At 37.0% G+C, this 21,693-nt stretch overlaps 1 protein-coding gene across 1 annotated transcript in view; it reads left to right on the plus strand.

Moving 5' to 3' along the window:
• The window catches only part of CWH43 (cell wall biogenesis 43 C-terminal homolog), a 42,336-nt gene that overhangs the window by 12,003 nt on the left and 8,640 nt on the right, over positions 1 to 21,693 (plus strand). Inside the window, exons 6-12 of the mRNA XM_039845180.1 lie at positions 777 to 865; positions 5,167 to 5,424; positions 7,689 to 7,811; positions 12,451 to 12,530; positions 14,862 to 14,967; positions 16,013 to 16,148; positions 17,803 to 17,952. Of these exons, the coding sequence (XP_039701114.1) occupies positions 777 to 865; positions 5,167 to 5,424; positions 7,689 to 7,811; positions 12,451 to 12,530; positions 14,862 to 14,967; positions 16,013 to 16,148; positions 17,803 to 17,952 (942 nt within the window). The remainder of the gene's footprint in view (positions 1 to 776; positions 866 to 5,166; positions 5,425 to 7,688; positions 7,812 to 12,450; positions 12,531 to 14,861; positions 14,968 to 16,012; positions 16,149 to 17,802; positions 17,953 to 21,693) is intronic.

The raw sequence follows: 21,693 nt of genomic DNA on the forward strand, positions 1-21,693 counted from the left end.
ATTCTTGGTCCTACACATGCAACTGTGTCTGACCTCAGGCAGGTTCAGGTGCTCTTTCTCCCAGTGTCCACCTCTGAAAAATGGGGATAATAATAGCATTTACTTTACGGATTTGTGAGGATTAAATGAGCTAATAAGACATGTAAAAATCTAAAAAAAACTTGCCTTCTAAGTTATAAGTATTATATTTTTTTAGCTTAATTTATAGTATAGCTTAATTGAGTACCATGTCCTAGCTACTGTGGTTGCTGAATTTTCCCCCTAGAATTTAGTTAAATTCTTTTTTTCTTCCTCCTACAAGATTTTGTCAAAGTAGTGAAAGAATGAAATAGTGTGTGGTTGTTTTAAAAACACAACTATCAATTACTTATCAAACTGACACAGGTGCCAGGAAGGCAGAGACTGTAGATAAAAGCAGTATTGAGGTAGAGAAAAGAAAGGAAAGAAGCAAACTGAATAGAAACTATTCGCAATGACTTTTTCCATGGCCAGTGTGACTATAATTTAATAGTCTGAGAAAACCCAATTACTCTGTTGACACTAAGCGTGAGAGACTGCAGATATCATTTATTCCAAGTCAGAATGTCAGAATTGTTGTTACCTCAGTGTTCCGAAAAGATATGACATTGGTTCCCGATGGGGCTCTCCTCATCTCGTTGGTTGTTTCACACTCATATTATTTCTTGGGTGTACCTAGAGGTATTTTTCTTTTTTATATATGGGACAGTGAAATACGATTAATGTCAAATGTCTTATGGCATGTCTTTATTTTACAGAGGTGCAGTTCTGCTGGGTTTGGTGAGCGGATTGATGCTTTCAACTTGCTCATGGTTTCCTGGTACTAGTTTAATCTGGTGGGTTACAGGTATGTGGAATTTACCTGTAGATATGCCACTCATTCAGCTTGGTTGTCCAATTTTTCTTGCAAGCATGTACACTTAGAGTGGAAGTAGAAGACCAAGGCAGCCATACAAATCTGTGCGATTGCCGAGTGGGCTATTATAACAAGCTGCAGCCCCCATAACGCAGATGTCACCATGATTACCAGTGACAGCTGGCTCCAGATTTCTGCCTTCCCCTATTTCATCTCCCCTTTCCTCCTACAGCTGTCTGATTCTGCCCTGACTATGCTGACATAATCTCCCCCATCTCCCAATCGACTTTTACAAGGCATATGTGTCAGGTGCCTGCAGATTTACTGGAGGTCTGAGGAGGTGGAGGGTTGCATGTCACCACGTTGCCAGGCCTCCTCCCCTCTCCAAGAATCCTTGCTCTCTGGTTTTCAGGAATGTCCTCCTTTGGGGCTCCATGATGAAGTTCACTTTCTCTTTCTCTTGTATGTGTAACAGTTTAGCTTCTCACACTTCTACGCAGCTTTGGACCATCTCCTCCCAGTCATACCCGTAAGGATCACAGAATATTCCTGAAGGCTGTCATACTTCAGGAGCAATCTACTTATTTTCCTATGGCTAAATTCTGTCCCTTTTCCCTTCCTCTTAAAAGGCAGAGATGGTTTCAGTGTTAAATAAAAAAATCCCCCACTGTGTGACAGAACAAACACTATATTTGCTTTCCGTGAGGAGAGATATCCTTATACATATCAATTAAGCAGGTGAGCCGGAGTGCTGCACTAGATGCTGTGTGTGGGTTTGTGAGACAGTGTATCGGTAACATTGGTTGAATAACACAATAGGTAAATTTCTGTACACCTTAAGCACCATCACCCTTGCAGGAGATGTATGTGTAATTCCAAAAGGTTGTTCGATGATGAGGATGACCCAGCTTTCCTCCTGGAGCTGTGTGAGTGACTGCAGCTGATTGAGCTGTTTTTCCTTTTGCTTGTGTATTTTCTAGTAGGCATCCCCTATGGGGTCTATGGAAGTTTGTATGAATATTGGAGTAACCTTTCTTCTCATCAGAGAGACGCCTCATGAAATGCCTCAAGAAAAGGGCTAGATAACTTTGTTAATACTGACTTTGCAATGAGTATATAGCTTCTTCATCTGTATGCAATTGGGAAAAGGAACATGAAATATGTTGAAAGTTTCTTCAACATTTATATTGTCTTTTCTCATGGAATATAAGCAAGATGCTTATTAGGCAAATATTAGCATCTTCATTTCAAATATGGGAAAACTTAGGTTCACAGACACATTAACTTAAAGAACAGAAAAGCTATGAACTTAGTGTTATGCTTATATTTATTTCCCTAGATAGAAGGTCATACCCTTGAGAGTCAAACCTGATCTAGTTTTGCAGTCTCTCTAGAGTATTACATAGTAGTTTAAAAGACTCCAGGGACAAGCAGATTTAAGGCACCTAATAAGCTATTTGCAGCAGATAGGAGAGCAGGGCCATAATTCATGAGCTTCATCTCCTTCTCTGGTCGCCTGCTCATCTGAAATAAGCTGGAGCTCACACCTAATTATCTAGGGATAGTGCCCACTTTTCATGTGATTCATCCCTGGAAACCACATCATAAAGCAGAGTGTAGAAAGAGAAATCTTATTTTTTCATTGTACAGTTAAAGTTTGAAATCCCAACTGGGTCTCAGTATGAAATTAATTATGGAAACAACCAATAGAATTTCATAAACAGAGAACTGAAATCTTGATGGCAATTAGTAAAATCAAAGTTTTATTTTAAAAAGAACATAGATGTACTCAACACATCCAGAGGACCCCAGTGCACCATATAGTATGCCTAGTTTTACTATATGAAAAATCTGATCTATTGAAAATGAACATATTAGACATAAATGTTATTGGGATGTTCAATTACCATTAATTCTGTTCAGTGTCTTAGATGTTGTACAGATTTGGAGGAAATTATTTGGAAGGACTCAGTCTCAAACAAAAAGTTAAAGTATATAATTAAGTGAAAAAGGCAAAGTGACTAAGAGTGTGTGTCATATGCCACCACTGGTGTAATGTGCATACATTGTTTTTTCTTTCTACACATAGGTTGAAAGGATACAGAAAATGTAAACCTTGGTTGCCTTTCCTAAGGGGAAGTAGCAAGTGACAACAGTCAAAGGGACTCTTTGCTACCTTTCAGATTTTGGATTTTGAATTTATAGCCTATTTAAAAATATAATTTTAGTGGATTAAAAAATATATAGCCTATGTAAAAATAGAAACTAAATTTAAAATAAAAAGCAAAAGCAGTCAAGAGAAATTTTAAGAGCTGTTTTTTTTCCTTCCAGATAATTCTCTGTAGTAAGACAGAAGCAACAAAGTCTAATGCCTTTAGAATATCAAATTGACTCATTCTTTTAAAAAATAGTCATTGTAAGGAAGTAAACAGGAAAAATTCAATCTCACTAATAATCAAACAAGTGTAATTCAGAATATGATACCATTTTCATCATTAATTTGGCAAAAGTTTTTAGAAAAAATGATTTCGGCAGGGCTCAAAAGGTGAGACTTTTGGCAAAGTTTCTGGAGGAAATGAAGACCGGTATAACCTTTCAGGAAAATAATTGACTACAGGTAATGACACTTTAAAATGTTTTTACCTCTTGACCCAGTAATTGGACTTCTAAGAATCTATTTTAAGGAACAATCAGAGATGTAGTAAGAGATTAATTGACAAAGAAAGATGTTCCTCACAGTGTTAGCAGCCTCGTCCATGGCCAACAATAGGGACATGGTGGCTTATGTTGTGGTGTATTTACCCAGAGTTATAGCGTATGTACATGAAATTGTTTGAGGAAAAAAATTAATAGCATGAGAAAATGTTCTTTCTATGTCACATGAGAAGCAGAATATAATCCTCAATATCTGGTATTATTTCATTTACGTAAAAATATTTCTATATAGACAGAAAAAATTTTGGAGAAATATATTGGAGTATTGGGTATAGTCATCTTAGTTTTAGGTGATCCTTAATTGCTTCTGTATAGTTCTGTATTTTTAAAAAGTGAATAGTCATTATTTCTGTTTTATTTCAAAATGAAAAAATTTTTCCTGTTATTAAAATAACCATGTCTGATCTAACGTGTTTGAAGGTCTCACTGTGGAGTTGAACTCTGCAGTTGTAGAGGGCCCTGGAATCTGGCTCTCGTGTTTATCTGAGTTACAGTCCTCTGAAGTGGGGAGGAATAGGTAGTCACATGGCATTGTCTTGTGATGGTGCAGGTGGAACTTACTGATGCATGTGAGCTGTGGGACACTAAGGAGCTGGCTGAAGCTACCTTCTGCTCCCCTCACCATTTTTTCCTGGAGATCTTGCCCCAGGCAGTGAGGAGTCTGCTATAGACACCCTTGAAGGGTGGGACATAGTGATATAACACTGATGGAAATGTCTAGGAAATATCATATTCTATGGAACAGTGTTGTATTGATGGCTCCAAAATGGGGTGCTGTAAGACCATGTGTGCTTTCTCAAAGCTGATTTCACAGGAATTGGGAGAAATGTTAGATTTTCTTAGGATAGGCTCAACAAATTAGCAAAAATTTACTAAGTGCCTGCTGTGGACCAGGCAGATCACACAGCTCCCAAAGCTAGTAGGCTGCTGGATAAGGAATGGACTGACAGCAGAATTGCTAAAGCATCGCTTCTACAGTACTGTCAGCCACATCTGAGGGCTGCGTGGTTGGGAAAGTCAACTTACTTATTGTAGGACAAGGAGCAGCATTTAAATAGATGGAAATTCCTTTAGAATGTTCCTTAACAAAAACGTTCTAGATATCACACTGATTCTACATGATACATTTTTCTAATGTCCTGGATCTGGCTGGTTAAATTAAGTGGACATGATTTTGGTATTACAGGTAGTACCAAATTTTTTCAGTTTTTATTGCTCTTATGATCTTAACACAAATAACCTAAAAATGCCTTCTTCCCTCCCCACACCATTCCTGAAGAAATAGCACTGGACTGCTATTAAAATAGATTTACTAGACTCACATTCCACTTCCAGTTGTGCAAGTAACTATCTGTGTGACCATTAGCAAGTCACATTAACCTTGTAGACCTCAGGTTCTCATTAGTGTGGAGATCGGACCAGTGTGCCCCTGAAGTCTCTTCTGGCTCTAAATGGCTGTACATCGGTTGTCCTATAAGCTTATTATTCTTCCCCCTCTGCTTTTTTTTTGAGAAAATAGAAGAGCCTATGTATTACTACTTTCCTGTCTGAGTCCTGTTTTTTTCTCTTACCAACAGGAGCGGCTGCGGCTGCGGGTCTCTTGTACCTGCCCACGTGGGGAGCCGCTGTTTCTGGCTGTGTACTCGCCATCTTCACAGCATCCATGTGGCCTCAAGTGCTTGGACATCTTATTAGCTCAGGGTCAAGCCCTGGGAAAACCATGACCATTGCAATGATATTTTATCTTCTAGATACATTTTTCTGTGCATGGTGCACAGCTTTTAAATTTGTCCCAGGAGGTGTCTATGCTAGAGAAAGATCTGATGTGCTTTTGGGTGAGTACATTTGGATTAAAGTAATAACTACTAGAAAATACTCTTCAGGGCTCTCACTGTGATTTAGCACTTTACATAACTGGTGGAAATAAATAGGATGATCTTGCCTTTCTCATTAAAACAGAATCTCTTGATTAAAAAAAAGAAATCACTGGAGAAATGTCTAAACTGCTACTTAAAAACAAATTTCTTATTTATCAGTGAGTTTCAGTATTATTTATTACTACAAAAGCCTTTTAAGTGAATTAGTTGTAAAAAAGCAGGTTTAAGTCATAATAAAGTATGAAAGAGGTACTATGTAACACTTGTATTATACGATATGTTGGGAAAAGTTGTGATCATTATGCTCACATTGCTATTTCAGTGGAAGGCATGTAATTATATATAGGAATTGTGATTTTTTTTTTTGGTTCTGAATTTTATCTAATTTTTATTTACCTTTTTTTACCAATAAAATATATTTCGTATATATAAATCTTAGTGTGAACGAAAAATTCCCAAATCATAAATGTATTTTCCATTTCAGTGGTTATGAACTTATGTACAAAAATTAAAATGTCATCAGCTCACCTTAGTATCATACTTAAAAAATTTTCTTTTGGCAATAATGAAATTACTGCTGTACACTGGACATACACAAATCAAGTGTCGCATATTGTTTTAGTTTAAGTAAAACATAACAGATGCTTCCAGGATAAAATCTTTGAAAAAAGAGGAGCCAGAAATTGTTAGTAGGGGGTTCTGTTCTTGTTTGCTTACACGTTCATTTTTCCATTTGTTCATTTATTCATTAAAAAAATTGTTGCACACCTCCTGCGTTCCAAGCACAATGCCTCATGCTGGAGATTTAAGAGAAATAATGTCCTTGTCCACCTGAAGCATCAGTGTAGTAGGGGAAACACCATACACAAGTTAGACAAAGGCTTATGGAATCAGAATTGGGGCAAGAGCTGTGCAAAGCTCTAGGCTTCCGCGTGAGTCCCTTTGCAGATCTCCCTGTGCCCTTGGTATACACCCAACTACTCTGTACTCTGTACAGTTTCACATAAACTTTTCTATTCCACAAGCTAGATGTCTGTCAGGACAGGCTGACTTGGAAGATATATTTTTAAATTACATGAAATATTTAAAATAACTGAGAATTTGATATTTCTGGCAAATACCCTGGCTGCATTTCCTCTGTGATAATCTTGGCTTTGCAAACTTTGTATTTCTTCTGGTTTCTTTCAGGTCTGTGTACTCTGTCCTGCTATATCTTCCTGTCCAATGCCCTGCTTTTTTCCTATTGCCGCTTGCTTAGGGGGTCTGCCATGTGGAGAAAACGAATGAAAGTAAGAGCCATTCTAAGCATAAGTTTATTTCTTTTGAATGTTATAAATGATGTGCTTTTTTGAGTTCCTTCTCAACTAAGAATTATTTTAGTAAGAGTGGCATTATAATGATAAGGCATTATAATGATGAGAAATGTTGGTAATGTTCAGAGTAGCTTTTAATACAGTTGAAAAGAATCTGTATTAAATTAGAAACTAGTTATAAATTTATTGTCTAGGTTTCTTTTGCTAGTTCCTGGAAATTGCACATAACTTTTTTTTTTTTGCTAGCTTTCCATCTAAGCTTAACTTTTACGTGACATTTCCTAATTTATATATTGTTGAATCATACTTCTGTTTCCATCTTCTTATATACAATCTTAGACGTATGTAAACTTTACATGTAACCTACATTGTAATGCATCCCAATTGAGCTCAACTCTGTCGCCTGGCCTTATTGGCACAGTGTGAGTTCTAGCATGCATCCTCTGAGGACCTTGTGCCCAGAATATCCATATCCCAGGCCAGAAGTATTGCCACAAACACTGCCGTGTTAACCTACATAGCCTCTTTTGTGCTCCTTGACTTGGTGCACGAGAAATCTCTTTAGTGGAGAAGATTGAGTCCCCAAGGCCATTCAGAGGGCTCCTTTCTCTTGTGCTCTACCCTCCACTAAATAGTCAACAGTCAGTGATGTACACTCTTGGCAATCTGACAACTAGGAAACAAGAAATTAAAAAAATCTCTCATCCAGGTTCCTCCTATTTCTTATGATCATCCCAATGATCACAAGTAGTATTGGAGTAAATGCTTTGGTACTGAGATAACTTAATAACTGAATTTCCAGGGTGTGCCCATTTAATTGAAATCTTGGCTGCTGGAGTTTATCGTTAGAAGGATTTTTGGATTAAAATGTGATATATTCTAATATATTCTTTCTTTCTCTTTTAATAGGGACAGTGATGCTAATTATTGGGCTGAATATGCTATTTGGTCCTAAGAAAAGCCTTGACTTTCTTCAAACAAAAAATGGCCCTAAAGTGCTTTTCAGAAAGAGTGAAAAATATATGAAAATTTGTAAGTATGGTTTTGCTTTCTTTTTTAAAAAAAATTTTATTAAAATATAAATTTTCAAACGTACGAAATTAAAGAGTATAATGAACCCTCATGTGCCCTTCTGCAATTCCAACAATTATTAACATTTTCCTAATGTTGTTTACAGCTATCTTCCTAATTTTTTTTTTGGTGAAATATTTTAAGCAAATATTTGATATGTCATTTCAACCATAAATACTCTGTATTAGTTTTGTTTCACTTCTAACATAGATAAGATGATTTAACAGATACAGTTTTCAAAATGCTTTTTTCTAATAGTTGAGACTATTTATTCCATTTCTAGTTCTCCCTTTTTTAGGAGATTAAATATGTTAACTTTTGGAATATTGATGAACTAGAAACTCAAACCTGAAATTAGTTTACTATTCAATATCTGACCCATTTCAAATGGACTGAATTAAATAAAAATATTTATTGAATGTATAAAATTTGGACCTATATAATGAAAACTATAAGACCCAATTAAAAGAGATGGAAGAAGATACAAAGAAATGGAAAGATATTCCATGTTCTCGGATTGGAAGAATCAACATAGTTAAAATGACCATATTACCTAAAGCATTATACAGATTTAATGCAGTCCCCATCAAAATCCTATCAGCATTTTTTAATGAAATAGAACAACAAATCATCAGATTTGTATGGAAGCACAAAAACCCTCAATTGCCAAAACCATCTTGAGAAAAAAGAATGAGGCTGGAGGCAGCACTCTGCCTGACTTCAAATTATACTACAAAGCGACAGTAATCAAAATGGCATGGTATTGGCAGCAAAACAGACACACAGACCAGTGGAACAGAAATCGAGAGTCCAGAAGTAAACCCTTATTTACATGGGCAAATAATTTTCGCCAAAAACGCCAAAAACATACAGCGGAGAAAGGAAAGCCTCTTCAATAAATGGTGCTGGGAGAACTGGAAAGCCACCTGCAAAAGAATAACACTAGACTGTTGTCTGTCACCACACACCAAAATTAACTCAAAATGGATTAAGGACCTAAATATAAGACCTGAAACAATAAAATGCATAGAAGAAAACATAGGAACTAAACTCAAAGACCTTGGACTTAAAGAAGATTTTATGAATTTGACCTCACAGGCAAGGGAAGTTAAAGCAAAAATAAATGAATGGGACTACATCAAACTAAAAAGTTTCTGCTCAGCAAAAGAAACTGTCAACAAGGTAAAGAGACAACCATCCGAATGGGAAAATATATTTGTAAACAACACCTCCGATAAGGGCCTAATATACAAAATATACAAAGAACTCATACGACTCAATAGCAACAAAAAACCAAACAATCTAATAAAAAATAGACAGAGGACCTGAACAGACACTTTTCCCTAGAGGACATACAAATGGCCAAGGAACATATGAAAAGATGCTCAACATTGCTAGCTGTTAGGGAAATGAAAATCAAAACCACAGTGAGATACCATCTCATACCTGGTAGAATAGCTATAATCAATAGGACAAGTAATAACAAATGTTGGAGAGGATGAGGAGAAAAAGAAACCCTTATACACTGCTGGTGGGACTGCAAATTGGTACAGCCACTATAGAAAACAGTATAGAGGTTCTTCAGAAATCTAAGAATTGATTTACCATATGATCCAGCAATCCCTCTACTGGGTATTTACTCCAAGGACTCGAAAACTCATATCTGAAAAGATATTTGCACACTGATGTTCATAGCAGCATTATTTACAGTGGCCAGGACATGGAAGCAACTGAAGTGTTCTACGATAGATGATTGCCTAAAGAAGCTGTGGTACACATATACAATGCAATATTACTCAGCCGTAAGAAGAAATACTGCCATTTGCAACAACATGGATGGACCTCGGGATAATCATGCTAAGCGAAATAAGCCAGACAGAAAAAGTTGAAAATCACACGATATCACTTATATGTGGGATATAAACCTAAAAGCAACAAAGGAACAGGACAAACAGAGACTCATGGACATGGACTATATAGACTAGTGGTTACCAGAGGTTGGGGTGGGGGAGGGGAGGGGTAGACGGGGTATAGGGGGTCAAATATGTGGTGACAGAAAGAAATCTAACTATGGGAGGTGAACACACAGTATAAATATATATATGCTTTACTGTTAAAGTGTACAGCTGAAACTTATTGGATTTTGTTAACCAATCTCACCATAAAAAAATAAATTAATTAAAAAAATTTTCAGTAGTGTATTAGGATATAATATATTCTATAACTACATAGTGTTATGTAGAATACAAAGTAAAAATTAGTCTCTATCCTCAGTGATTTGATACTTTACTAAAGACAAAATATTATAGTGTAAAAAGATAGAAAACAAGCTAAATAAAATTTCAATATAATTCTAAAAGAAATGTCACAAAGCAGTAAGACCATTATATAAAAACCTTAATATATGTTCCATCAAAATTTGAGATTATATTAAAATTTAGGGGAAATTTAAAAATTTTAGAGTTTGTTGGTGTGTTTTTATGTTTTAGTTATGTCCCTTGAAACCAGGTCTGGCAGTTTTTGTTTGTTTTTAATCCTGACAATTTTTGTTGTTTTTATTTATTATTCTTAAGAACCATAATTCTTTAATTCATTCATCAAATTAAGGCATTTGAAACAGTTTATTTGCAAAGCTGTTTAGACAATGTTATGCGATTTTTAAAAATAGTTTATTTTTAGAGCCATTTTAGATTCACAACAAAACTGATCAGAAAGTACAGAGCTTTCCGTATACCCTCTGAACTCATATACACACAGCCTCCCCCACTGTCAACATCCTTCATCAGAGTGGTACATTTATTACAACTGATGAACCTACACTGACACATCACTATCACCCCAAGTTCATAGTTTACATTAGAGCCCACTCTTGGTATTGTGCAGTCTGTGGGTTTTAACAAATATATAATGACATGTATCTGCCATTATAATATCATATAGTTTCGTTGCCTTAAAAATCCTCCATGATTTGCCTGTTTATCCCTCCCTCTATCTATAGCAGCTATTATATTTGTCTTTTAAAAATTTTAATAGATTTTATTTTTAGAGCAGGTTTAGGTTTACAGAATTATTGAGAGGAAAGCATATAATTCTCATATACCCCATCTGACTCCCACCTCCCCCCACAATTTTCACCATTATTAACATCTCACATTAGTGTGATACATTTGTTACAATCGATGAGCCAATATTGATAAATTATTATTAACTAAAGTCCATAGTTTACAGCAGAGCTCTCTTTTTTGTTGTCTGTTATATGGGTTTTGATAAATGTATAATCTCATGTATCTACCATTCCAGTGTTATGCAGAATAGTTTTGCTACCCAAACATTCCCTGTGCTCCACTGATTCATCTTTCCCTCCCTCCTCTGAACTCCTTGCAACCACTGGTCTTTTTACTGTCTCCATTGTTTTGCCTCTTGTAGAATGTCAGTCTTTTAACTTCAGAGTTTAGTCTATTTTTATTGTGACTTCTCATTTATTTGTATAATCTTACTATTCTTTTTCTTTTTCTACTTTCTCTAGGTATATTTTTTCCTTGTTTCTTTTCTTGCTTTCTTTGCAATAATTGTTCTTTTTTCCCTCCTCCCTACTTCTTTTTCTAGTTTGGAAATTATATTCTATTTGTTATTTTCGTAGTTGGTTATTTTTTTTCTCAGCACATTAAAGATATTCCCCTGTCATCTTTTACTTTTGCTGATGAGAAGTCAGCTGTTTTTGCTCCTTTGAAGTCAGTCTGTCTTTTCTCTCCGGCAGCTATTAAGATTTTCTCTTTGTTTTGGCATTCTGCAGTTTCATTGTGGTCTATCTAGATGTAGATCCTCTTCCCCGCACCACCCACCACTCATCTTGCTTGGGAGTCTTTTTGGCTTTCTGAATCTAAGAGTTATGTCTTATCAATTCTGGAAATTCTCAACATTATCACTGTAAATATGGCCTCTTTTTCATTCTTTCTTTTCTTTCCTTTATGACTCCTGTTAGATGTGTAGGACTTCTTATCCTCTTCCCCATGTCTATTAACCTCTTTCATATTCTCTACCTTTGTTTTTAAGCTGTCCCATTGCACTAATTCTCTAGTTAGCTTTGTCTGTTCTGCTGTTTATCTTGTCCATTGAGCTTCTAATTTAAATTATAATTATATAATTTTGTTTTTAGAAATCTATTGATTTCTTTACAAATTTTCCTGATCATTCAGTTAGTCTTATGTGCCTTAGTCATACTATTGAATGCCCTCTTTTATTTTTCTAAACATGTTAAGCATGCTATTATGAAAGTTCCAATATCTAAAGTAGTTGTGGGCTTGATTTTACAGGGTATTTTTTCCTGCTTGTTTCAGTTTTCTTGTATATTATTTCCTGTATATATTTATGATTCATTTTTACTTTAACCTCATGGTCACTGGAATATTTTTAGGGAAGTCTTTGAAACTTGGTTTTAAAGTATGGTTTACATATGCATGCTGCACATGAAAATTAACTCAGGAATTAGACATTTCTCCTTTGCACAAAATCCTTGGTCAATAGGCTTCATAGTGTCGTGAAAATTATTTTTTAAGCAAACTTAACTTCTTTTAAATAAGTATCTCTTCTTTCTGTTTAGTTTTGTGGCTGCTTGTTGGTGTAGGGTTATTAGGATTAGGACTACGGCATAAAACCTATGAGAGGAAATTGGGCAAAAGGGTAAGTAATTAAAAATATTGATAATTTTGTAAATATATATATTTATATATATACATTTGTACAGTTCACCATTATGATTGAACTATAGACTTAAATCTAATGACCCCAGGGCCCTGGATCCCATCTCCATAACCCTTAGGTCAGAGGCTGATAACATAGTGGGATTATTTTATGAAGGTGGGTTAGACCCATATACTAGAGGCAAACTGCTTATGATTTTGTTATATGAAGTTATTTTTGTCATCCCATGATTTAACATATCTAAACCATGAAATAAAGAATTATTTTATGATGGGCTGCTTTGTACTGTCTGGTAGATATTGCTGAAGGCAACAGTGTGAGATTCTTTGACTTAAGAAAAATCTTACAGATAATTGTTGATTTTGGAGATTTTGGGTAACTTGTGTATTGATGGGTCGTGGAAGTTTTCTTGTCTCTTTCTTTTCCGTCTTGCTGTCTACAGTTTTAAATGTTTTATTGATCTTGTCTCTTCTAGAAAGGTGGGGAGAAGCAAGAATAAGTCATTGCAATGTTGTACTTTCTATCTGCTCCGATAAAAAGTTTCATGAGTTTCATAAAGCAGTTAGAGTTACAGTTTTGGCTAAGATAGATTTTACGGGTTAACTTTGGATTTTAGTAATCTGTATTACCAAGCAAATTTTTCATACTAAAGGAAAAGCCGTACTGAGGATGCAGGCAATGCTCCCCTTGTTTACCTTTGTACTCCTAGCACCTCACAGAGTGCTTGGCACATACTGAGAACTCAGTAAATATTTCTCGATTAAGTAAATAATTAATTACATGACCTTTTTCTTGTACCCTTTATTTATTAGTCATTATTACTGCAAATAATATCAGTCACAAGAAGGTACATAAAGCCAGCCAGGGATTCTTTTCAGAAGGAGTAATTTCAGTTGGATTTAATACCTTTTATTCATTCATTCATTCATTCATTTGATAAATGTTTATTGAATGTCTCGTGTGCTTGGTGCCAGGGATACAGAGGTAAACAAGTTGAACAAGATGCCTGATTTCATGGAGTTTACATTCTAGTAGGGGAGAAAGACAGTATTCAGAGGAATACTATCAAAGAAGGAATCAAGGACGACTTATTTTTCTGGCTTGAGTAACTGCATAGAGGGAGGTAGCATTTGCTAAGATTGGAAGAATGAGGGAATACTAGGTTTTGGAGTGATAAAATCCAGAGTTAATTTTACAAATGTAGTCATGTGTAAAGTGAGAACTTGACAAATATTATGCTTCTTGAAACCTCTGTTGATGTTTCCATTCTCTTTAAATGATATTCACTAAACTGAATAATCTTTCTTGTATAAAGATGAAATGTCTCACTCACTGCTGGTGGCACATTAAGCTGTTTATGTTGAGTAGCGACCCTCCTATGCAGAGAGGTTACTGTTTAACCTTCTCCCGACCTGAATTTGTATGGTCTACTTTAAGTAGTTTTTTTTTTTTTCAGTTGCGATGGTGGATTTCTTCTAATCCAGCCTACTTTTCCACAGGAGCCCTGTTGTAGATCAGTAGGTATTAGTTTGAGATGGATGGTTAGGGTTAGGCAGTGCATTCTCTAACTGAACCCATGGACCCAAAAGAGGAACTTTCAAAGGGGACTGTGCTCCTGAACTTTGAACTTGCCAGGACAGTAGGGGAGTAACACCATTTATAAGCTGATTAGAATTGGTATATCACTTTATAAATATGTTAAAGAACTCTATGTATCCCTCTGTGATCTCATTCTTTTTCGGTGCAAGGGTAACCCCTTCCTGAATCTGGTGTTTATCATTTTCATCTATTTCTTTATATTGTTACAAAATATGATATATCCTTAGACAATATTGTTTTTCTCCCATGTTTGTAACTTTATCTAAATGACATCTGACATATATATTTTGCAACTTACTTTTTACTTAAAATTATCTTTGTGAGATTCATCCAAATGGAAATATGTAGCCTTAACTCATTTATTAGGACTACGTAGCAGTCTGTTATGTGTTTGTGACACCATTTATTTTTTTATTTTCCTATTGAAACAACAGCCAGATTATTTCTGATTTTTTTTTCCTATTACAAACAATGCTTATTATAAATGTTTGCATTCCAAACATTCCTCCTGACTTCTAAGCTCAAGCTAGAAATTCACAGAAGATTATGAGAATACTATATTGCACATATCTCTATGAAGTAAACGTGGGCAAGTGTATAAGAAAATTCCTTTGCTGAAATACGAATTTTGGTGGAAAGAGGTGGAAAAACTGGGTCACGGAACCTGTCATTGTTCAGTCATCCTGAACTACCATTCAAACTATTTCTCAGGCACCAGCCACAGAGGTCTCTGCTGCCATCTGGCCTTTCAGGTTTGGCTACGACAATGAAGGCTGGTGTAGTCTAGAAAGGTCAGCTCAACTGCTCAGTCAAACAGGTAAGACTTGCTGGAATTAGTTTTAGGTTTTGAGACTACCGTTGTTACTTTTATTTTGAGCAAGATCATAAGTAATAGGAGGAGGGTTTGCTGGGTCATAAAATAATCTCTTTTAAAGGCTTTACTTTGATGGGCAACTGCAGGAGGATTAAGCTTCTAACCACATCTGTCTTTGTTCGAGAGCAATTAATTCAGTTGATTCTGAACAAAGCCTCATATTGGGTATCTACAGGGGATTCTTGTCATGACTTTGCTCTTAGAGATGCTGCTGCTGGTGGCTCCTATCATTTGGGGACCCACTGCTGGGGACCAGAAAACTGTCAGATTAAAAGGCAGCATGGTTCAGAGTCATGCTCATTTGTGAAGCAAATTGCTTTCAAGAGCCTAAGGGGCCATTTTTAAGTTTTGGTGCCCAGTGGAGCTCATCTTTGTATGAAACATCCTTGAAAATATGTGGGCATTTGGCTCTTAGATCAACTGCAGGGAGCATGGAACAAGATACATAAAGGGCCGAACTATTCTGGTTATTCCTAATGATACGCATGTCTCCTGGGAAATTGCTGAGGGCATGTATGAGTCTAATGCTGCTGAGAAATTTCCTTGGCCTTCAGTCTTTTGGTCCTGAGTACAGGCCTCTGAGGCACATCTGGCCAGGGTCTGGAAAAAACAATATACTTAATTCTGTGCCAGTATCATGAAGGTGTTTGCCTGAGAATGAAACACTATTGTGCAACACTCTATTGTTTTTGAACATATATCGAATGTTTGAGAAGGCATTAAGCTTACTTGAAATATGGGGAATGATGTTAAGAATATTTGAAAATTTAGAAAAGCTATGTTTTTATCCTCTCCTGCATTTTCTTAAGGTACCCCTTGTATTAATTACATACTAAATATGGGAAAATTGCCTATAGCTCAGATTTGAGCCACTTCACTTTCATGACCCTTCAGGAATTTGTTTTTGATTTATGAGTAAAAGTTTGCTAACTGTTTTTGCATTACTGTGGTGAATCACCACGTGCATTTTTTTTTTTTTCCTGAACAGGGGCAGATTTCATAACGATTTTGGAGAGTGATGCTTCTAAGCCTTTTATCGGGAACAATGACTTAGCCATGTGGCTGGGGGAGAGGTTGGGCTTCTATACTGACTTTGGTCCAAGCACAAGGGATCACACTTGGGGGTGAGTGCACCTTGGGTGCTAATCTTGAACATAGTCCTGAAAGACTAGGCAGCATAGGCTTGGAGACTGTCAAACCTTAGTCCTACGACTGTGCTCCACTGATGCCTCTTGGAGGATGAGGACGTGTTGAAGATATACATGTTCCATGATTGTTTGAATGGTTTCCCTGTTACTGGATATTTTCAGTTCTTCCCTATTATAAACCATTGAAGGTAGGTGCTGAGATTATAACAGTAAGCATGTCTGAACTGAATGCTGTCTTCATGGAGCTTACATTCTGGTGTGAAGAAAAAAAATAAACATGTACACAAAGAAGTAAATAAGATAGTTTGAGCTAGTGATTAAGTGCTATGTAGAAAAAGAAGCAGGCTACCGAGAGAGAAAGTACTGGGTGAGCAGGGGCAACAGGGGATGCTCATATAGGTAGGATGGTCAGGAAGGTCTCTTGAAAAACCTTGTGATAAAGACCCAAGACCCAGCTGTGGAAAGAGCTGAGGGAACCGCCAGGGTAAAGACTTGAGGCAGAATCAAGCTTGGTGTGCCTGACGGGGGGCTGGTAAGAAATGAGGGCCAGGCGGGCACCTGATCTTAGAGAGCCCCATAATCTGTGCTGAGGACTCGATTTAATTCAGTTGTGATAGGAAGCTATTGGAAGATTTAAGACAGGAGTGATCTGTTCTGACTTATATTTTTAAAAGATCATTCTGGCTATTCTTGGAAGAACAGATTGTTGGCAACTGGAATAGGCGCAGGGAGACAGATGACGAGGTAGATGGACTAGTACAGGTGAGAGATGACGGCGGGAGCTGTGGAGATGGAGAGAAGGGGGCAAATTCAGGAACTGTTTTGGAACAGAGTTGACAGAACTTACAGATGGTTTAGATGTCAGGGGCCTGGAAGTGAAGAACCAAGGGCAACATGTAGGGTTTTGACCAGAATACCTGATAGGAGATGATGCCGTTTGATGGGGCTGGAATGACCAGGAGAGTAGCAGGATTGTGCTATGTTTGAGATGGCCCCGGATAGTAAAGTGACGCCCAGGAGGCAGTTGTGGGTAACCTGGAGAGCCGAGTAGGACAGGAAACGCTGGACCTGTGGATCCAGGCACTGTTACTGTAGAGACGGCCCTGTTGCAGGGCCTGCATGAGGGGGCCAGAGAGAGAGTGTGCATGCAGCCGGGGGCGAGGGGCCGCCTGAGGCCGAACTCTGCTCATCCTTTTCATATGTAGTTCTTTGATTTACAAGTGAGGCAGACCATGTTTTCATATTGTTATTGGATGGTTTTTAATTTTTAATTTAGTAAATTGTTACATCATGGCTTTGCTGGTGAGATCTTGCATTCACAAATGTGTTAATATTAGAATTGTTTATGCAAATATGTTGTCAGAGTGACAATGCAGGTAAAATGAATTTGGTGTATTACTAATTCTGCCCTTTTTGTGTCTCCAGTTAAAGTGCTGTGCTTAGCGACACAGTGAGACAGGCTGAATTGCAGAGATGCAGGGAACTGACAAGCCAACCGCCATATTATTGCTCTGAGTGCCCCTCAGTGGGATGCTTGAAGTGTGACACATCCCTTTTTAACACATTTGCTTACTCCTGTCTGCATGATGTTGCCGGCCCAACAATGATGTTCCTTTTCATTCCTATACAGGATTATGGTTTTATCAAGATATCCCATTGTGAAATCGGAGCATCACCTTCTTCCGTCACCAGAGGGCGAGATTGCACCAGCCATAACACTGACTGTCAACATCTCCAACAAATGGGTGGATTTTGTTGTGACACACTTTGGGAATCATGAGTGGGTGTCTTTGGTTTATCTAACAGTACACAAATGCCAAGAAATATTATTAACACATTACTTTGATTTCTGTGCAGTGATCTTTCTTACTTCTTTCTTTTCACCCCAAGTATTTTATCCTGTGTTGCTGCTTTTAAAAATCACCTGAAGAAACATTTGAGAGGCAGGTGGTCCTTAGCGGTGGTAGAGGGCAGCAGTGACGGCCATGTTAGCCAGCAGTTACCAAGCAGATGCTGTGCTAAGTAAATTATTGTATTTAGTCTGCATTTTGTATAAAGTAAGTACTATTATGGCCCCATTTTACAGATAAAGAAACTAGACTGAGAGAGGTTAGATGACTTGTCCAATAGGGTCACATAGCTAGGAATTAGGTTAACTAGACGGTAGAAAAATAAAATTTCCTTTTCCTGCAGGCTTACTACAGTTGGGACTATTGTTGGGATTTGAGAGTACTAAGTGACATTCTATTTTCCCTCATGTTTTCACAGTCAACTAATAGGTAAGCAGAGGTATCTGGCAGGGAGATCAGAATGCCACTTTTAATTCTAATGCATCCATATGGACCTGCTAATACATCCCTTGATAATACATGACACTGGCTCTCCAAAAACAGCAAGGCTACCCATCAGGGGCAGAGTTTGCCCTGTCAACCTCTTGCCTTGGTCAGTAGAATAAGCCAGAAAATAGCTTGTCTGCAAACGGGCAGTTTCCAAGGAGAAGAGAGAAGAAGGATTTGAGACAAGCCTGCCCAGTTACTTCTTCCAAACTTAATTAATTATAAAAATCCTTCCCAAAAGTAAAGGGTGGAGAGAGAGAGAGGCCAAAGATAGCTTTCCAAGAAAGTCCCTCTACAAGGAGACATGAGGAATGGAGAATGAGTTTTATCCCTAAAGAATAGTTTCACAACCAGTGACTTGACTTAGTACTGAGTAAATCACAAATAATGCCCAGAATATATTGTAAAAGCAAAGCTAAAGGTAGATAATTTATACTCTACCATAGTAAACACGCTGTAATAATAATAGAAACACTGATGTCAAGTGCTATAAAATAGGCCATACAGGTCCTATCCACATTAATAACACAAGAGGCCACCGAGCTTTAAAGTGACATACAGAACATTAGAAAAAACTTTGTCGTAGTATAAGTTTTACCTAAACAAAACGTGTCTGCTACCTTTATTTTCCTGGTTACTTTGCTTTTTCTCACAGTGTTATGTGGCTCTGTGAAAGTATACTTGCATACTTTCCAAAATAAGTCAGAGTATAAGTAATATAAACAAGCCATCCAAAGTAATTAATGTGAATCATTCGCTAATCAGACTCTTGCTTGCCTCAGAAATAAGAATGTTTGGAAGATAGATGATACAGATAGTTCATTTTCTCTTTAAAAAAAAGCTGTTTGAAGAAATGCCTTCTGTTTCCCCCAGTAATTTTCATGTAGCAAGTATAAGCATTCAGAACTCATTCTACTGACTTTAAATTGCACTTGAATTGGGTTTATTTTTTTTTAAATAGGCACTTTTATGTTTAAAGTTTGCAAAGTTTGAAACAAAGAAACAGTTGAATCCACTCCTTTCCTTCTTCCCTTTGCTTTCCCCACCACCTCCTTCAACTCCCTCCAACCTCCTCCCCAATGTGAAGAATAGACTTGAAAGGGAAGAGAAGACTAAAAGACAGCCCTCAGAATGTCTGGAAAAGAGGAAGTATAGCTTTGTCTAACTGCCTGTTAATCATGTCTGTAAAGCTCTCTGATGAACACCATATCCTTTACTTGCTATCTTACTTGATTTAATAATAATGACAACATCAGCGGTAACAATAGCAATTGACACTTACTGAGATGTAACTCCTGGGAGGGAGGCAATGTAGTCTAAAGGTTAAGAGTGTAGAATTCCAAAACCTGGAATCAGACAATATGGCTTGAATCCTAATTCGGGAGTATCCTTCACTAATTATTTAGCTTGAGCCTCAGTTTTCTCATCTGTAAATTGGGAGCAATAATCTTGCCTATTTTATAGGGTTCGTGTGAGAAATGAGATGTATTATCTCATGCAAAGTATACAAATATAGTAAGTGCTCAGTTAATTCTGGCCATTATTATCAAACCAAATCAGACAACTCTAAATGTAAAGTACGTCAGGCAGCTTAAGAAGAATTCATTCCTCAAGCACAAATCAAGCACCTGCCGTGTCTGAAGCACAGTCCATGTCCCCACAAGTGACACGAGAAAGAACGTGCTTCGAATAATTTGTGAGACCATCATTACATGTTTTCGTTTGCCTTGTTCTCCAATACTAAATAAATTCTTACTGTGAATAAATATTTAGAGATTTTATTTTTCTAGTGATTATGGCATACAAGCGTGAAATATCAGGAATAAATTACAGAATGCTTGTGCATGTAATTAGCTGATTCAATAAGATTTTTTAAATTGCTGACTACACAAATATCTCCTTACAGCCAATAAATAGGAAATAGCAGTGTTTCTTAGAAGTCTTTAGGTACACGTCACTTTTTATTCAATTTTAAGCCATTAACTGAGCCACCAGTTAATTACCATTTTGTATTTTTATCTATAACATGCATACATGTGCAAAGGGGAAAGAGCACAGAACCTGTAGTTTGAAAACCTGTGTTCTAGTTTTGGTTCTGCTGTAACATAACCTCAGTGAGTTTCAGTCTTCTTATCTCTGAAAATCGGATAAAATTCTCTTTTTCAGCCCACATGATAATGTTTATAGGGCTAATCAAATATTAACAGATAAGAAAACAGAAAACGTATGTATTCTCTCTCTCTCTCCCTCTCCCTTATATCCATACATATATTTTCTATTTTTCTTTTTATCACTGGATAAGATTTATCTCCTGAGAAACTATAAGACCAAATTCATAGATTATTTTCCAATAATATATTGCTAAAATATATTTATATGAAAACACTATCTCTGTTGCAGTGACTTTGGGATTTTCTATACCTAGATTTAAATCCTAGTTCCATGTATCAGAAGGAACAGAATTCACTACAGACTTAATGGACTACTTACCAATACGTTGGAAGGCTAAAGGAACAGATAAGAGAGATGCTAAGGCACTCAGACACTAGTAACAGTGGGAATCATTACCATCCTTAGGGAAGGGCAGAGGAAATAGTGTTCCCAGAGGGAAATCTGGAACCTGGAAGAGAGGCCACCAGGCAGGGGGAATGTAGCTACTGCCAGAGGGGCTGTGGAAGAAATGCCCTGACTTCTCTCTCCTCCAACTTTTCATCTGCTGATGCCTCCTGTTGGCCAAACATAACTGGAAGTCAGCAGACATGGGAGCCCAGGAGATGAAATCTGCAGGGGTCAGACTCCAAGGGCATAGAGAAGGGCCAAGAATGGATCTGCTGCATAGGGGAGACGGAAAATAACCATATGCATGTTAATCTCATTTAAAAATAGAGCTAAATGCCGCCTGCCTCTCAGTTATGAGAATTCAGTATCAAAGATGTTAAACAAATGGTCATTCTTTTCACGCTTCCGTTTCTTGAGATACCTTTTAATAGTACTCAGCTGTCCACACATACATATCTGAGCTTAGACCTGTCTTTAGATCCTACCTTAATGAGGTTTCTCCAATCTTCTTGGTCCTCGGGGGTCTCCCTCTATCTTCCTTTGTCATTGCTTTCTTTCTTAATCAATCATTCATTAGCTATCTTTCTCGGTAAATGCCTGTGTTTGTTTTACTGCCTGTTTGCTCT

This window comes from Pteropus medius, unplaced genomic scaffold (assembly GCF_902729225.1).
Source record: "Pteropus medius unplaced genomic scaffold, Ma_sr-lr_union100, whole genome shotgun sequence".
Taxonomy (NCBI): Eukaryota; Metazoa; Chordata; class Mammalia; order Chiroptera; family Pteropodidae; genus Pteropus; species Pteropus medius.